Here is a 16,878-nt window from a genome sequence, read left to right as displayed (position 1 = left end):
AAGATAGAGAACATACCTTAATAGCAGTATTTGGTTTCATACCACATCGATAAGTCTTGGCTATCTGTGGAGTAAGCTGGATTTCCTTGGTAAGCTGCCTCCATTTTCTACACTCAGGTTTTGTACACTGAACCTAGATGGGAAGTATCAAGTCAAGATGAACAAGTGAGCTAATCTTCAGTTACCATTTCTATTCTCCACCACCTGGCCATCTTCTCCAACCTGTTAGCAATCCTAAGTATTTTTTCTCCTCCTTGCATCACCACCATCCATATAATCCACTTTCACCTCATTAGGATAATTTCTGCTTTAACACTTTCTCAGGGTGAGGAAAGTGCCAAGGGGATCTGAGTCTTGTCAGAAAGGTTTTCTAGGCCGGGCGCAGTGGCTCATGCCTGTAATCTCAGCACTTTGGGAGGCCAAGGCGGGCAGATCACAAAGTCAGGAGATCCAGACCATCCTGGCTAACACGGTGAAACCCTATCTCTACTAAAAATACAAAAAGTTAGCTGGGCGTGGTGGCGAGCGCCTGTAGTCCCAGCTACTCAGGAGGCTGAGACAGGAGAATGGCATGAACCCAGGAGGCGGAGCCTGCAATGAGCCAAAATCGCACTATTACACTCCAGCCTGGGCGACAGAGTGAGACTCATCTCAAAAAAAAAAAAAAAAGGTTTTCCAGCTCTAACCTAAAGAAACAATCAGGGCCAGGCATGGTGGCTCACACCTGTAATCTCAGCACTTTAGAAGGCTGAGGCGGGCAGACTGCTTAAGCCCAGAAGTTCCAGACTAGCCTGGGCAACATAGTGATACCCCGTCTCTACAAAAAACACAAAAGTAGATGGGTGTGGTGGTTCATGCCTGTAGTCCCAGCTACTCAGGAGACTGAGGTAAGAGGATGGCTTGAGCCTGGGGAGGTCAAGGCTGCAGTGAGCTGAGATTACACCACTGTGCTCCAGCCTGGGCAACAGACTGAGATTCTGTCTCAAAAAAAAAAAAAAAAAAAAAAAGCATAAAATAAACTGAAATTTACTTTCAGTTAGTCAACAAGTATGCACACTAAATGCAATGTGGTATGCTGCGTTGGATCCTAGAACATTAGTGAAGAAACTGATGAAATCCAAATATAATCTACAGTTATTAGTACTATGCCAAAGTTAATTTCTTACTTTGACAAATAATCATGGTATGTAAGACAACAACGTTAAGGGAAGCTGTATGAAGGATATATGGAAACTCTCTGTACTATCTTAGCAACTCCGCAAATTTAAAATGATACCAGGCTTGGTGCAGTGTCTCACGCCTGTACTTTGGGAGGCCAAGGCAGGTGGATCACCTGAGGTCAGGAGTTCAAGACCAGCCCGGCCAACATGGTGAAACCCCATCTCTACTAAAAATATAACAAAAATTAGCTGGGCATGGGGGTGCATGCCTATAATCCCAGCTACTCGGGAGGCTGAGGCAGGAGAATCGCTTGAACCTGGGAGGTGGAGGTTGCAGTAAGCTGAGATCGTACCACTGCACCCCAGCCTGGGCAACAGAGCAAGACTCCATCGCAAAATAAACAAATAAATAAATAATTTTAAAAAGATGATTCCAAAATAAAGTTTATTTTTAAAAAGTGGGCAGATATCCATATGCCAAAGAACAACGTTAGACACCCTACTTTACACACAAATATTAATTTGAAATTGATAAAATAATACCTAAACATAAGCACTCAAACAACAGAACTCTTAGAAAACAAAGTCAACCTTTATGACCTCGAATTTGGCAATGAATTCTAAGTGATAACACCAAAAGCAACAAAACAAAAACACAGATAAATTGAACTTCCTTAAAATTAAAAACCTTTGGGCACCAATGGGCTCTACCAAAGAAGACAACAACCTATAGGAAAAAATACTTGCAAATCATAGCTCTAATAAGGGTTTAGTATCCAAAATACATAAAAAGGCCAGGCACGGGGCTCACACCTGTAATCCCAGAAATTTGGGAAGCTGAGGCAGGCAGATCACCTGAGGTCAGGAGTTTGAGACCTGCCTGGCCAACATGGCAAAAACCCCATCTCTACTAAAATTAGCCCGGCGTGGTGGTGGGTGCCTGTAATCCCAGCTACTCGGGAGGCTGAGGCAGAAGAATCGCCTGAACCCGGAAGGCGAAGGCTGCAGTGTGCCGAAGATGGTACCATTGCACTGCAGCCTGGGTGACAAGAGCAAAACTGTCTCAAAAAAAAAAAAATAAAATTATATATAATTCTTACAACTCAACCACAAAAAGACAAACAACTTAAAAAGGGCAAAGGAAGACCAGGCGAAGTGGCTCACATCTGTAATCCCAGCACTTTGGGAGGCCGAGGCGGGCAGATCACCTGATGTCAGGAGTTCAAGACCAGCCTGGCCAACATGGTGAAACTCCGTCTCTACTAAAAATACAAAAATTAGCCCACGGTGGTGGCGCGCACCTATAATCCCAGCTACTCAGGTGGCAGAGGCAGGAGAATGGCTTGAACCCAGAAGGCAGAGGTTGCAGTGAGCCAAGATCACACCACTGCACTCCAGTCTGGGCGACAGAGCGAGACTCCATCTCAAAGACAACAAAACAAAAATGGGCAAAGGATAACATATTTCTCCAAAGATATACAAATGGACAACAAGCACATGAAAGGTTGCATTAGTCATTAGGGAAACACAAATTAAAACCACTATGAGATACCACTTCAAACCCGTGGAGAAATCAGAACCCTCATACACTACAGACAGGAATGAAAAACAGTAGAACAACTGTGGAAAAGAGTTTGAGGTCCCTCAAGAAGTTAAACATATAATTAACAAATATGATTTAGCAATTATATTTCTAGGTACATGCCCAAGAATTGCAAGCAGGTATTCAAACAAATACTTGTAAAAGAATGTTCACTGCAGCACTATTCACAATTGCTAAATGCTTGAAATGATCTAGATGTCCATCAATAGATGAATGCTTAAAAAAACTGTGGCATATCCATTCGATGGAATATTATTCACCCATAAAAAAGAACGAAGTACTGACACATCCTACAATGGATATGAACCTCAAAAACATTACGTTAGGTGAAAAAGTTCAGATACAAAAAGTCACATGTTGCACGATCCCATTCATATGAAACATCCAAAATAGATAAATCCATAAACACAGAAAGCAAATTAGTGGTTACCAGGAACTGGGGGTAGCAAGAATTAGGGCTTCCCTTGTGGGTGATGAAAATACTTTGGAATTTAGATAGGGGTGGTAATTGCATAACATTTTGAATATACTAAGTGCCACTGAACTGCACACTTTAAAATGGTTAATTTTATGTTATACGAATTTTACTTCAATGAAAAAAATCTTTAAGCATGCACAAAGCTCAGCATTACTAATATTTTTTTAATTAGCAAACTGGCCGGGTACAGGGGCTCACGCCTGTAATCCTAACACTTTGAGAGGCTGAAGTGGGAGGATTGCTTGAATCCAGTAATTTGAGACCAGCCTGGGCAAGATATCGAGCCCTGTCTCTATAAAGAGTTAAAAAATTAGCTGGGCATGGTGGTGCACTCTGTAGTCCCAGCTGCCCTGGAGGCTGAGGTGGGAGGATCACTGGAGTCTGGGAGACTGAGGCTGCAATGAGTCATAATCCCACAACTGCACTCTAGCCTGAGTGACAGAGCAAGACCCCATCTTTAAAAAAAAAACTGGGAGTGGTGGCTCATGCCTGTAATCCCAGCACTGTGGGAGGCTGAGGCAGGTGGATCACTTAAGTCTAGGAATTCAAGACCAGCCTGGGCAACATGGTGAAATGCTATCTCTACAAAACATACAAAAGTCAGCTAGGCGTGGTAGCGTGTGCAGAGAGTCCCAGCTACTAGGGAGGCTGAGGTGGGAGGATCTCTTGAGCCCGGGAGGTGGAGGTTGTAGTGAGCTAAGATTGTGCCACCACACTCCAGCCTGGGCAACAGAGTGAGACCCTGTCTCAGAAAAAAAAAAAAAAATAGCGAATCATTTATTAAATGGTGGTATATTTCAACAACATTATGTAATAATGAAAATATATTTTCAAAGAATGACTAAATGAAAAAAGAATACGAAGTCAAATTAATTTTCTTCTTTTTTTGAGACAGAGTCTCACTCTGTCACCAGGCTGGAGTGCAATGGCACGATCTCGGCTCACTGCAACCTCCGCCTCCCAGGTTCAAGCAATTCACCTGCCTCAGCCTCCCGAGTACCTGGGATTACAGGCGCGTGCCACCACGCCTGGCTAATTTTTGGATATTTTTAGTAGAGATGGGATTTCCCCATGTTGGCCAGGATGGTCTTGCTCTCTTGACCTTGTGATCTGCTCACTTCAGCCTCCCAAAGTGCTGGGATTACAGGTGTGAGCCACAGCCCTGGCCCAAATTAATTTTTAAAAAGCTAAATATTACAAAAATAGTATCTGAAGCCTGATTTTAAACCTAATCAGTACATGTATATAAAGCATGAAATTGTGTTTAAACAGACAAAAATATGAAAAGAAAAAAAAGGATTAAAAAGCTATGTACCAAGCTCAGCCAGCTCAGCTGGTGAGCCTTTAGTTTTTTCTTTTTCAAAACAATTTTTTTTCCTTTTTGTTTTTTTTTGAGATAGCCTCTCACTCTGTCACCCAGGCTGGAGTGTAGTGGTGTAATCACAGCTCACCACAGCCTTGAACTCCTGAGCTCAAGCAACTACCCCACCTTGACCTGCTGAATAGATAGGACTACAGACACCTGCCACCACTCCTGGCGACTTGAAAAAAAAATTTTTTTGTAAAGATAGGGTCTCACTTTGCCCAGGCTGGGCACAAAGCAACCTTCCCACCTCAGCCTACCAAAGGGCTAGGATTACAAGTATGAGCCTCCACACCCAGCCTAGTTTCCTCTTTCATACTATGTTGAAATATCTGAGCTTTCTATAAAAATAAAAAATATTTGCTTTAATAGTCATAGAAAGAACAACAACTGTAACAAGAGATTTCCTAAATATAGCATTTTCATCCATTCCTCTTGCATTTGGCTCCACAAATACTTCACAGATGGAGAGCACCATTCTCCTTACCCAGTAGGGGAGTTGCTGGTCTGCCATGAAAGCTTTGGGACTAGGTTCAGTTTTGCCATTGCTAGTCCATATTTTTTTCCATGTAGTATATTTGTCATATCCATCCTTGTGGCTGGAAAACAAGAAAAATTAATATATCGAGCTACAAGCAATCAGGTTTTTCAAAACAAGAAGCAGGTTAGTAAATCTTACGTAACAAACTTAACTAGCCTTGTTATAAAAGTAGAAGAAGTTATTATGGCACCTATAAAACAGGCTGTCAAAAGGGGTATATTCTTGTCAGTTTTAGTATCTAAAACTAAGAAAGTCATAATATTATTTGAAAGGGAAATTAAATTTTTTTATTTTTTTCCCCCTTGATACACGGTGTTGCTATGTTGCTCAGGCTGGAGTACAGTGACTGTTCACAGATGCAATCATGAATCACGGTGCACTGCAACCTCGAACTCCTAAGCTCAAGCGATCCTTCTGCCTCAGGCTCCCAAGCAGCTGGAACTGGCTCAGAATACTTTTATATTTTTATTTTATTTTATTTTTTGAGATGGAGACTTGCTCTGTCACCCAAGCTGCAGTGCAATGGCACAATCTTGGCTCACTGCAACCTCCACTTCTTGGGTTCAAGGAATTCTTGTTCCTCAACTTCCCAAGTAGCTGGGATTACAGGCGCCTGCCACCATGCCTGGCTAACTTGTACTTTTAGTAGAGACGGGGTTTTGTCATGTTGGCCAGGCTGGTCCCGAACTCCTAAACTCAAGTTGTTTGCCCGCCTCAACCTTCCAAAGTGCTGGGATTATAGGTGTGAACAACTCCGCCTGGCCTAGAATATTTTTTAATGTGTGTAGTAAATCCTAGGGCAGTCATTAAAAATTACATCAGTAGATGAAATACAATACAATCATAAAAATGCTCAGTTAAAATCACAGAAGGCAGCCAGCCACGGTGACTCACGCCTGTAATCCCAGCACTTTGGGAGGCCAAGGTGGGCGGATCATGAAGCCAGGAGATAAGACACCATCCTGGCTAACATGGTGAAACCCCAACTCTACTAAAAATACAAAAAATTAGCCAGGTGTGGTGGGCGCCTGTAGTCCCAGCTACTTGGGAGGCTGAGGCAGAATGGCGTGAACTCGGGAGGCAGAGCTTGCAGTGAGTCGAGACTGCGCCACTGCACTCCAGCCTGGGGGAGAGAGCGAGATTCTGTCTCAAAAAAAAAAAAAAAAAAAAAAAAAAAATCAGAGAAGGCAGAGCAAGGGGAAAAAGAATAAAATGCACCATATGGAAAACAGCTAGCAAGATATTTTAATCCAGTTATATCAACAATCACTTAAAACATGAATAGCATAAACACACAGATTAAAAGACAGATTGTCAGTGGGATTACAAAAAACTGTATGTGTAAATGAGAAATCTCTAGGCTGGGCATGGCGACTCAGACCTGTAATCCCAGCACTTTGGGAGGACAAGGTAGGAGGATAACATGAGGCCAGGAGTTTGAGACCAGCCTGGCCAACATGGGGAAATCCAGTCTCTACTAAAAATACAAAAATTAGCTGGGCATGGTGGCGCACACCTGTAATCCCAGCTACTTGGGAGATTGAGGCACGAGAATCACTTGAACCCAGGAGGCATAGGTTGCAGTGAGCCAAGATCACGCCACTGCACTCCAGCCTGGGCAACAGAGCAAGACCCTGTCTCAAAAGAAAAGAAAAGAAATCTACTTGAAATACAAAGACTCAGAAAGGTAAAAAGTAAAGAAACAAAGAAAGGTGTATCATGCTAACATTTAAAAAGCTGAGGCAGCCACATTAATGTGAATAATGAATATTATCAGGGATAAGAAGACAAGGGATATTACATAAAGGGGTTAATTTTGAGAGAATCCACAATGTTAGAAGTACAATGTCAACAACAGAGTTTAAAAATACATGACGGCCGGGCATGGTGGCTCCAGCCTATAATCCCAGCACTTTGGGAGGCTGAGGCAGGCAGATCACCCAAGGTCAGGAATTCGAGACCAGCTATGTCAACATGATGAAATCCCGTCCCTACTAACAATGCAAAAACTAGCCAGGTGCAGCGGCATATGCCTGTAATCCCAGTTACTTGAGAGGCTGAGGCAGAAGAATGGCTTGAACTCAGGAGGTAGAAGTTATGGTGAGTCAAGATCGCACCACTGCACTCCAGCCTGGGCAACAGAGCGATACTCCATCTCAAGAAAAAAATACATGAGGTAAAAATGTATAGAACTGAAAGGAAAAATAGACATATCTGCATTATAGTTGGAAATGTTAAGAGACAATTATAATTGCAGACTTTAAGACACTTTTCTTAGTAATTGAAAGATCAGGTAGGAGTAAATCAGAAAGGGGTGTGTGTGTGTGTGTGTGTGTGTGTGTGTATGACCTGAACTGCACTACCAACCAACTTGGTCTAGCTGACACTGATAGACCCACCTGACAATGGTAAAATACACACTTTTCTCCACTGCACGTGGGACATTTACCAAGATACACTGCATTATGGGCCATAAAGCAAACTTTGACAAATTTAAAATGCAGAAATCATACAAAGTATATTCTCAGACCATTACTGAACTAAACTAGAAAGCAGTAACAGAAAACTGCTGCAAGTGTCCCAAATATTTGGAAATTAAACAATTTACTTCTAAATAACCTATGGATCAAAAAGGAAAACTCAAGAGAAATTAAAAAAGATTTTGAACTAAATGAAAATAAAAGTTGTCAAAAGTTGTGAAATATCACAACCTACTTGCAGGGGAATTTATAGCATTTAAAAAATGTATTTATTGGAAAAGAAGAAAGATCTAAAAATAAATAATTTCAGCTACTAGCTTACGAAACTAAATAAGAAAAAATCAAACCTAAAGCAAACACAATAAAAAAAATTAGAGGACAAATGAATGAAATTGAAAACAATAAAACAGAATCAACATCTCCTAGACGTTCCAGAACTTGCAGACTAAAGAAATAACTGTTTCGCTGCATGCAGTGGCTCACGCCTGTAACACCAGCACTTCAGAAGGCCGAGGCAGTTCATTTGAGCCCAGGAGTTCGAGACCAGCCTGGCCAACAAGGCGAGACCCCGTCTCTACTAAAGAACCCAGGAGTCAGAGATTGCAGTGAGCTGAAATTATATCTCTACACTCCAGCCTGGGCAAGACTTTTGCCTCAAAAAATAAAAAAATAAAAAAAATATCTACTTCATGGCCAGTATTTTTTGATCCCTGAGTGTACACACACATAAACATGCACACACACAAACTACAACTTCAAAGTTCTTGTCCAAGTTACAGTCATCGCAGGCACAGCTGAAAGAGCTGAATAATTCAGTAAGCCTGGGGACTAAGCTTTAATCAGCTGACAACACGCACTGCCCCTGCCACGGTCCCCTTCTCCACGGAAATCTCACACAGTTAGTGAACATACCTTCTGTAGTAATGGTCAAAGCATTCATTACAGAAATGTTCCCCACAGGAGAGGTGATACCATCGGGAGGTGTAGCCATTTTTGGCACATCTGAAAACAGTGAAAAACATATAGCTTTGGGAATGAATAAACATTTCTCCTCCCATTTTTAAAAAAAACCATCTTGCAAGCACCATCTATGAACCCATTTTGCGCTATCTCCACTTAGCTCCCTAATGACAGGGGAAACAGGAATGGATTACTAGCAGATAACAACACACAGGGAGGATGCAGGGACTTAGACCATGGGACCTAAGCTAGCCGACTGCCTGGGGTTTAGCAGTCTTAAGAAGACTCCGTGGGGCAACGATAGGGTTTTATGACACATAAGGGCAGATACCACTGTGCTTGCTGCTGGCTGCATATGTGGACAGGAGAGAATAACATGGGGCCCAGTACTGAACAGCGAGGGAATCTGGTCAGCTGTAATTTGAACATCAAGCAGGCAATTTGGCAAAGAAAACTTGTCAAACAGTGGATAATATAGCAAAAGAATGAAAAATCATGCCACTATGAACACGATCACCGCCACATCTTTGTGTTTATTTTTATTATTTTGTTTATTTATTTATTTTGAGATGGAGTCTCACTCTGTCTCCCAGGCTGGAGTACAGTGGCACGATCTCAGGCTCACTGCAACCTCTGCCTCCTGGGTTCAAGCGATTCTCATGCCTCAGCCTCCCGAGTGGCTGGGATTACAGGCGTCTGCCACTGCACCCAGCTAATTTTTGTATTTTCAGTAGAGACGGGGTTTCACCATGTTGGCCAGGCTGGTCTGGAACTCCTGACCTCAAGTGATCCGCCCATTTCAGCCTCTTAAAGTACTGGGATTACAGGCGCGCGCCACCATGCCTGGCCCTCTTTGTGTTTAAAAACAAATAGGATTTGTTTTCTAGATTTTATTGAACCTTAACCCTTAATTAAAGATTTTCCTCTGGAAGTAAAAAAGAAAAAAAACAGGTCATACTTGTGTCACCCCACAATAAAAATGGCAAGGCTGCAGTTAGCTGTAGTTTCTATGAGACCCTTACGTGCGTATGGGAAGAGGCGGCACATTACATGAGAGAGAAAAGCACAGTGAGAAGTAAACAAATGCTGGTGTCTACAGAGAGCTCATGAGTTCTCTCCACTGTCTCCCCATGACATACACCATCCCACCCTCAACCCTCGGAGAGGTAGATATGGTTGGCTGGATTTGAGGACACTGTGTTGCAAAGTTGACATGGGTGTGGCCTCTCCCGGTAGGCTAGGGCTAACACAGGGAGGGCCTTGAGGAGGGTGTGGTATGCACAGAATGTCTGGGCAATGTCTCTATTATTAGATTAGATGACTTATAGTATCTGTATCTATCTTTAGGAAAACTATCTTCAAGGATGATGTTTCCACAAAGAACTTCTCACAAGCAGAAATGGGAGGTCAGACACACATCTAAACAGACCTTTCAGAAGCACTTGCAAAGCACACAGGACATGCTGCCGTACAGCCTGCCTTTTCACATTTCCTGTACTTCTTCTCTGACCCACCATCTTCATCCTCATCCGTTGTCTCTGTTGCTTTCTTCTTCGCCTAAGGGAGTCACAGCTGACGTTAAAATTTCACTGATGATGGCAAAATGACTAAGGATAAAGGTTCACTACTGAAATCACATCTGAGTTCTAAACATGAAGGTGAAAACCATCCTGGCAGTAGGTTAGGGATGACAATACAGCAATTTCCTGGTGACTGCACTGTGCGAGTAATTTACTAGCTTGCTAGAGATAGAGAACTAGCATTTTAACAACAGATGTCTAAGCAAATAACTAAATTCACATGAGTTTTTCTTAGAAAAAAGTGACATCAGCTGGGTGTGGTGGCTCATGCCTGTAATCCCCAGCACTCTGGGTGGCTGAGGTGGATCACTTAAGCTCAGGAGTCCAAGACCAGCCTGGGCAACATACCGAGACCCTGTCTCTACTAAAAATAAAAAAAAAAAAATCAACCAGGCATTGTGGCACACACGATTGTGTCACTGTACTCCAGCCTGGGGGACAGAGGAGATTGTCTCAAAAGAAAAAAAAAAGTGACACGAGTCAAAAAACAAACAAGTCATTCCCCAAATTGAGACTTTTTTTTCTTTCTTTACGTAGAGCAGTTATACCCTCTCAGTTTTTGTTTTTTTGTTTTTTTGAGACAGAGTCTCGCTCTGTCGCTCAAGCTGGAGTGCAGTGGCGCAATCTCTGCTCAGTGCAAGCTCCGCCTCCCAGGTTCACGCCATTCTCCCGCCTCAGCCTCCCGAGTAGCTGGGACTACAGGCGCCCGCCACCTCACCCAGCTAATTTTTTGTATATTTAGTAGAGATGGGGTTTCACCATGCTAGCCAGGATGGTCTCGATCTCCTGACCTCGTGATGCACCCGCATTGGCCTCCCAAAGTCCTGGGACAGGCATGAGCCACCACGCCCAGCGTCCTCTCAGTAATTTAAATAAAAAGCTAGAAAAATCATAGAGAAAGAATTATATTGCTCAATTTTTTCTTTTAAAAGAATAAAAGCCCTACCCCAAAAGCCCTATACATAACCCTCCAATAGCACTCAATCAACTACAAGCTGAAGTCCAAATTCCTATGAATGACATCCAAGCCAGCCATGATCTGGCCCCAGCCTCACATTCTGGAAGCAACCACACAGCCGTGATTCTCTGAACATCCTATGCTGATTCACACTCTACACCTTTATACTTACAGTTCCCTCTGCCAGATAATGCTTCTATTTTCTATATTCTATCATGTTATCACACTGTGTTATGACCATACTGAGAATTTCTCCACTAGAATACAAGCAATTTGAGGACTGGAGTAGTCTTTTCAACTCTAATTCTCCAGTCCCAATCAGTAATTCTGCATGCTCAAAAAAGGCTTGTTGAATGAATAAATGAACACTACCTGCCTACCGGAGCTCCTCAAAGGAAGGCTATCCGGAGAATGATCAAAAGATGCTTTTTTCTTGGTCCTCCCCCGTGGGGTTGCCATTACATTAAATAATCTGCAAAAGAAAAATCAGAGCATTAAATAGTAGCATCTGCAAATATTTTTAACAGTCTGGAGCAAGTTATTACACACTTTAGTAGGTAAGAATGTATGTTAGATTGCCTGAATACAAAGTTACAATTTTTTTCTCTTTTTTTTTTTTTTTTGAGACGTCTCGCCATGTTGCCCAGGCTAGCCTAGAACTCCTGGGCTGAAGCGATTCTCCCACCTCAGCTCCAAGTAGTGTGACCAATAAACAAATCACACTATGTTTATAAAATTCAATGAGGAAAACCACCTAGTTTTGTCTATGTTCCTCCCCATTTTACTGTGTCTTCTTAGCAGTTCCTGCACTTTGATCTCTTATTATACTTCAAAAAGAAAACTCATGGCCGGGCACAGTGGTTCACGCCTGTAATCCCAGCACTTTGGGAGGCCCAGGCAGGCGGATCATGAGGTCAGGATTTCGAGACCAGTCTGACCAACGTTGTGAAATCTCATCTGTACTAAAAATACAAAAATAAGCCAGGTGTGGAGGCATGTGCCTGTAATTCCAACCACTCAGGAGGCTAGTGCAGGAGAATTGCCTGAACCAGGGAGGCAGAGGTTGCAGTGAGCCAAGATTGCACCACTGCACTCCAGCCAACAGAGCAAGACTCCATCTCAAAAAAAAATAAAAGAAAACTCATTCATTCCTTCTTAGTACAATTCAACAAATAAATATTAAGAAAACCAACTAGTCACTACTGAATATACAGATCTAAATTAGATAGAAGCACTGGTATCTTCTACTGGAAAAAATTTCCCAAACTAGTCCAATAACAGCATGGTTAAACAAATATTAAGAACCAAAGTCTACAAGAGAAATAATGTGTAGCAGCTATGAAAGATTAAGAGCTAACAGCATTTTTTTCAATTAGATAAGAAATGAAAAATGCTTAGCCTAAGTACTCAGTAATATATAGAATCTATAATTATCATTCATCTCCTTTCTTGATCCATTGGATTTAACTACACATGCACACACAAAATGATAAACAAAAAATAAATAGGACATAACAATGGATAAAGAATTTGAAAGTGGAAAAGTAGAACCATAAAATACAAATTCCAGATATATAATCTTAGTCTTGGAGAAAAGCTTTAAGGAGCTTGTAATCCTATTGTTTCATATTTGTGAGCTGTATTAACACTCATAAGAGTATTTTTCATGGATTATTAACATCCTATGGAAAAATTCACTTTGCCATCTACATTGACTCTGGGACATCTTGACATCAATGTTACAGATAATTTTCCTTTGACTTTTTTTTTTTTTTTTTTTTTTGTGACGGAGTCTTGCTCTGTTGCCCAGGCTGGAGTGCAGTGGCGTGATCTCGGCTCACTGCAAGCTCCACCTCCCGGGTTCACGCCATTCTCCTGCCTCAGCCTCCCGAGTAGCTGGGACTACAGGCGCCCCCCACCATGGGCCTGGCTAATTTTTTTTGTATTTTTTAGTAGGGACGGGGTTTCACTGTGTTAGGATGGTCTCAATCTCCTGACCTCGTGATCCGCCCACCTCGGCCTCCCAAAGTGCTGGGATTACAGGTGTGAGCCACTGCGCCCGGACTTCTTTGACTTAATCTTCACTTTCTCAGAACCAATACATATTATGTTAGCTGTGAACACATAATCCCTACATGTTCTGAAATGCATTATAGTTCTTTAAGCATTAAATAAACTGCCATTTAGTTCTACAGCATCTATCACGCTGTTGGAGAAAATGCTAATAATGTTAAAAGTACTATCTACCGGCCAGTACGGTGGCTCACGCCTGTAATCCCAGCATTTTGGGAGGCCGAGGCCGGCGGATCATGAGGTTAGGAGATCAAGACCATCCTGGCCAACATGGTGAAACCCCATCTCTACTAAAAATACAAAAAAAAAAAAAATTAGCCGGGCATGGTGGCGGGCGCCTGTAGTCCCAGGTACTCGGGAGGCTGAGACAGGAGAATGGTGTGAACCCGGGAGGCGGAGCTTGCAGTGAGCTGAGATCGTGCCACTGCACTACAGCCTGGGCGACAGAGCGAGACTCCGTCTCAAAAAAAGAAAAAGTACTATCTACCTATAATTGTTATACCCAAAGAAGGCTTTTTGGACTCTATTTTAAACAGGCCGTCCACTCTAACAAATCTCTCCACAGACACATATAAATATGCATTCTTATATATGTAAATATACAAATCTCTTCATTTATATATAAAATATACCTGACATTATTCACAACATGAACCACAAATATAGCATATGTAAATATATAATATAGTATTTGTAAACATATAGCATACATAAAATACTTACATGTGTAAGTATTATAGCAAAAATATCTGAAGTCAAATGTGAGGTTTAGGAACATAAATGAATCAGCTTAGGTTCATGCAACATTTGACCCTGTCACCTGGGAAGGTGTGCATTCTCAAAAGAAAGTATAGTTTCCTGAAATTTCATCAAACATTTTAATCTAACTGAATACTAGAAAATATGTACTTAATGCAACAAAGAATTCAAGAAATAGTTAACAAGGAAATGAAAACATGAGCTACAAAAGCCATTATTAAATCTGACTGAAGGTTTTTATGGTAGTATATTTTCAACTTTAATTATACAATTGAGGGTTATATGAATCCATTCTAAGAATTTTTGACACTTAATGTAATTCATATATTTCCACTTGCTGGGTCCTTAGGTCTTAAAATGAAGAAAAAACTTTTTAGTATATTAAAATGTTTTCCTTTTTGATTTTTCAAATTAATAAACACACCTAAATATAATCAATTGGTTTCATGCTCAACATTATACACATATTTCTAATTTTTAATTCAAGCATTTAAAATTTGGCTTTGGTTTTCTTTTAATGTGATAAAAGAAAAAAGTGGGCCGGGCGCGGTGGCTCAAGCCTGTAATCCCAGCACTTTGGGAGGCCGAGACGGGCGGATCACAAGGTCAGGAGATCGAGACCATCCTGGCTAACATGGTGAAACCCCGTCTCTACTAAAAATACAAAAAACTAGCCGGGCGAGGTGGCGGGCGCCTGTAGTCCCAGCTACTCAGGAGGCTGAGGCAGGAGAATGGCGTAAACCCGGGAGGCAGAGCTTGCAGTGAGCTGAGATCCGGCCACTGCACTCCAGCCTGGGCGACAGAGCGAGACTCCGTCTCAAAAAAAAAAAAAAAAAAAAAAAAAAAAAAAAAAAAAAGAAAAAAGTGGGGTTTTTTGGTAAATATATAAGTGGATATATCAATATGTAGATTTCATTATAATTCCTAGGTTTTTCTGAAGCAGCTTATTCAAAAAGTTTTTTTTTTTCTTTCTTGAGACGGAGTCTTCCTCCGTGGCTCAGGCTGGACTGCAGTGGTGCCATCTCGGCTCACTACAACCTCCACCCCACCAGGTTCACGGGATTCTTCTGCCTCAGCCTCCCAAGTAGCTGGGATTACAGGTGTGTGCCACCACGTCCGGCTAATTTTTGTATTTTTAATAGAGACCAGGTTTTGCCACCTTTGCCAGGCTGGTCTTGAAGTACTCCTGACCTCAACTGATCGCCCACCTCGGCCTCCCAAAGTGCTGGGATTACAGGCGTGAGCCACGGCACCCGGCCTCAAAAAGATGTTTAAGAAACACACAGAATTCATACAAATATGAATCAAAAGGACCAATCTAAAATACAAATTCATAGTGGAGTCAGTACAACTTCTAAAAATAGGACAAACTACTAGAAACTTCTTCAGAGACAACAGAAACAGAAATTTTCCTTGGGACACTTAAAATGGGGGACTAGCACCTTATTACTCCCACACTAATCAAATCTTCAGAAATAGGGATCCAGTACAATTCAATATTGAATTATTCAATATTCAGCATGCAGTTCAATGATTCAATATTAAATCCCCAATTGCCTAGATATCTTTTGTTGACTCTCCCTGCAAGACAATTAATTATTGATGGTAATTTTCTCATGTACCTCCTGAAGAAGCCTTCCCTCCCACTCGCCTTTCTGCCACTAAAATAGATTTAAAAACACAAAACAAAACTGGCCAAAGCCTTGAGTTATGTGTGTATACGTGGTGTGGGGGATTCCCCAACTGGAGTGGACTGGGGAGTCCTCCAGGCTCACCCAAGGGAAGACTGGGCCTCTATGTGGCTGGTTTCCACATCACTGAACCCTAACTTTCTACAGCTGGGTCGGCCTCTTCCTTCCTCTTTCACCTGTCAGCTGCCCGGCCGTTGACTAACAGCTACCCTAATCGGGCCACCCCTCCTCCAAATCTCCAATCCCAGAGGAGTTACCCCAGCAACCTGGCAATGCTCATCAAGTCTCAATGCGTGGTGGCTGTGCCAGAGGATTACTACAACACCTGCAAGGCTGTGTGGGCTCCGGGCCGCACCCTACCGGCCGGGAAGAACGAGCGAGGGAGTTCCTACTCCAGGACCGTGGGGTTCTCCCGCGGCTCTGACAGTCCCCAGGAGGGAGCCCCAAACTCCCGGTGCCAGCTGCAGCCGCCTCGCTTTCCAAGAAGCTTTCGGAAGCTTTTCGAAGTCGGAGAAGCAACTGCCCCGGGGCTCACCTTTTCGCTGAAGAGATGCCGGGAGTCTCGGGGAAAAGGCACCGCTGAACAGAAAGGAAACATTGTAGGGCGGTTAGGAGACCGGCAACATCGCGACGAATCTGGCGACCCCACTACCCCAACACTCTAGCCCGGGAATTCCCCCTTCTTCAGACAGCTACCCACCCCGCACCCTCTTTTAATCCGGGGCATGAGGTATCCGTCCCTGGGGCACCCGCCCACCTCCCACTACGGCGAGGGGCGCTGCACAGGGGGAGAGGGAGGGCTTGCACCCCAACCAAGCTGCTTTATGCAACGCTGTCACCCGAAATTCGCCACGGTCCCCACGCACGCCCCCGGAGTGGGGAGTCTCCCACCTCTGAGCGCCAGCGAGGCGGTGCGCGCCGCCCTGGACTGCGGGCGCCTCTCCGGAGCCGCGCGCCGCGCGCACAGGACGGCAGGAGCCGCGCCGCGAGCCCCAGCCTCCTCTCGGCCGCCGCCGCCGCCGCCGCTTCCGCCCCTGTCACGGCGTGACCCGGGGTGGGAGGAGCCGACGGGACCAGGGATGGGTAGGGTCCCCGCCTTCGCTTTAGCCGCGGCGCTCGCTCCGCCCTGCCCATTTCCGCCGCTGCGCAAACCCAGGCGCCTGGGGAAGGGGGTGGAGTCTGTGCAACGAGGTACGGGGCGGGAGTGGAGACGGGGCGCCGAGGGAGGGGGC

The 16,878-nt window shown here is 43.4% G+C and overlaps 1 protein-coding gene across 3 annotated transcripts in view; it reads right to left on the bottom strand.

Annotated features, from left to right (window-relative positions):
• The window catches only part of KDM1B (lysine demethylase 1B), a 68,340-nt gene extending 51,626 nt beyond the window's left edge, over nucleotides 1-16,714 (bottom strand). Inside the window, exons 1-7 of one of the 3 annotated variants that reach the window (XM_050788664.1) lie at nucleotides 16,538-16,714; nucleotides 16,182-16,225; nucleotides 11,496-11,595; nucleotides 10,015-10,142; nucleotides 8,538-8,627; nucleotides 5,092-5,203; nucleotides 17-133 (exon numbers count right to left, since the gene is read on the bottom strand). In XM_050788664.1, coding sequence (XP_050644621.1) covers nucleotides 17-133; nucleotides 5,092-5,203; nucleotides 8,538-8,627; nucleotides 10,015-10,142; nucleotides 11,496-11,582 — 534 coding nt within the window. In that variant the 5' untranslated portion in view covers nucleotides 11,583-11,595; nucleotides 16,182-16,225; nucleotides 16,538-16,714. Of the gene's footprint in view, nucleotides 1-16; nucleotides 134-5,091; nucleotides 5,204-8,537; nucleotides 8,628-10,014; nucleotides 10,143-11,495; nucleotides 11,596-16,006; nucleotides 16,136-16,181; nucleotides 16,226-16,537 lie in introns of those variants that run through there. The other 2 variants (XM_050788666.1, XM_050788665.1) reach the window with 2 other exon arrangements.
• Between the last annotated feature and the right edge of the window lie 164 nt (nucleotides 16,715-16,878).

This window comes from Macaca thibetana, chromosome 4 (assembly GCF_024542745.1).
Source record: "Macaca thibetana thibetana isolate TM-01 chromosome 4, ASM2454274v1, whole genome shotgun sequence".
Classification (NCBI taxonomy): Eukaryota; Metazoa; Chordata; class Mammalia; order Primates; family Cercopithecidae; genus Macaca; species Macaca thibetana.
The sequence above is the reverse complement of the archived record's forward strand: the minus strand, read 5'-3'. Positions and strand labels throughout refer to the sequence as shown.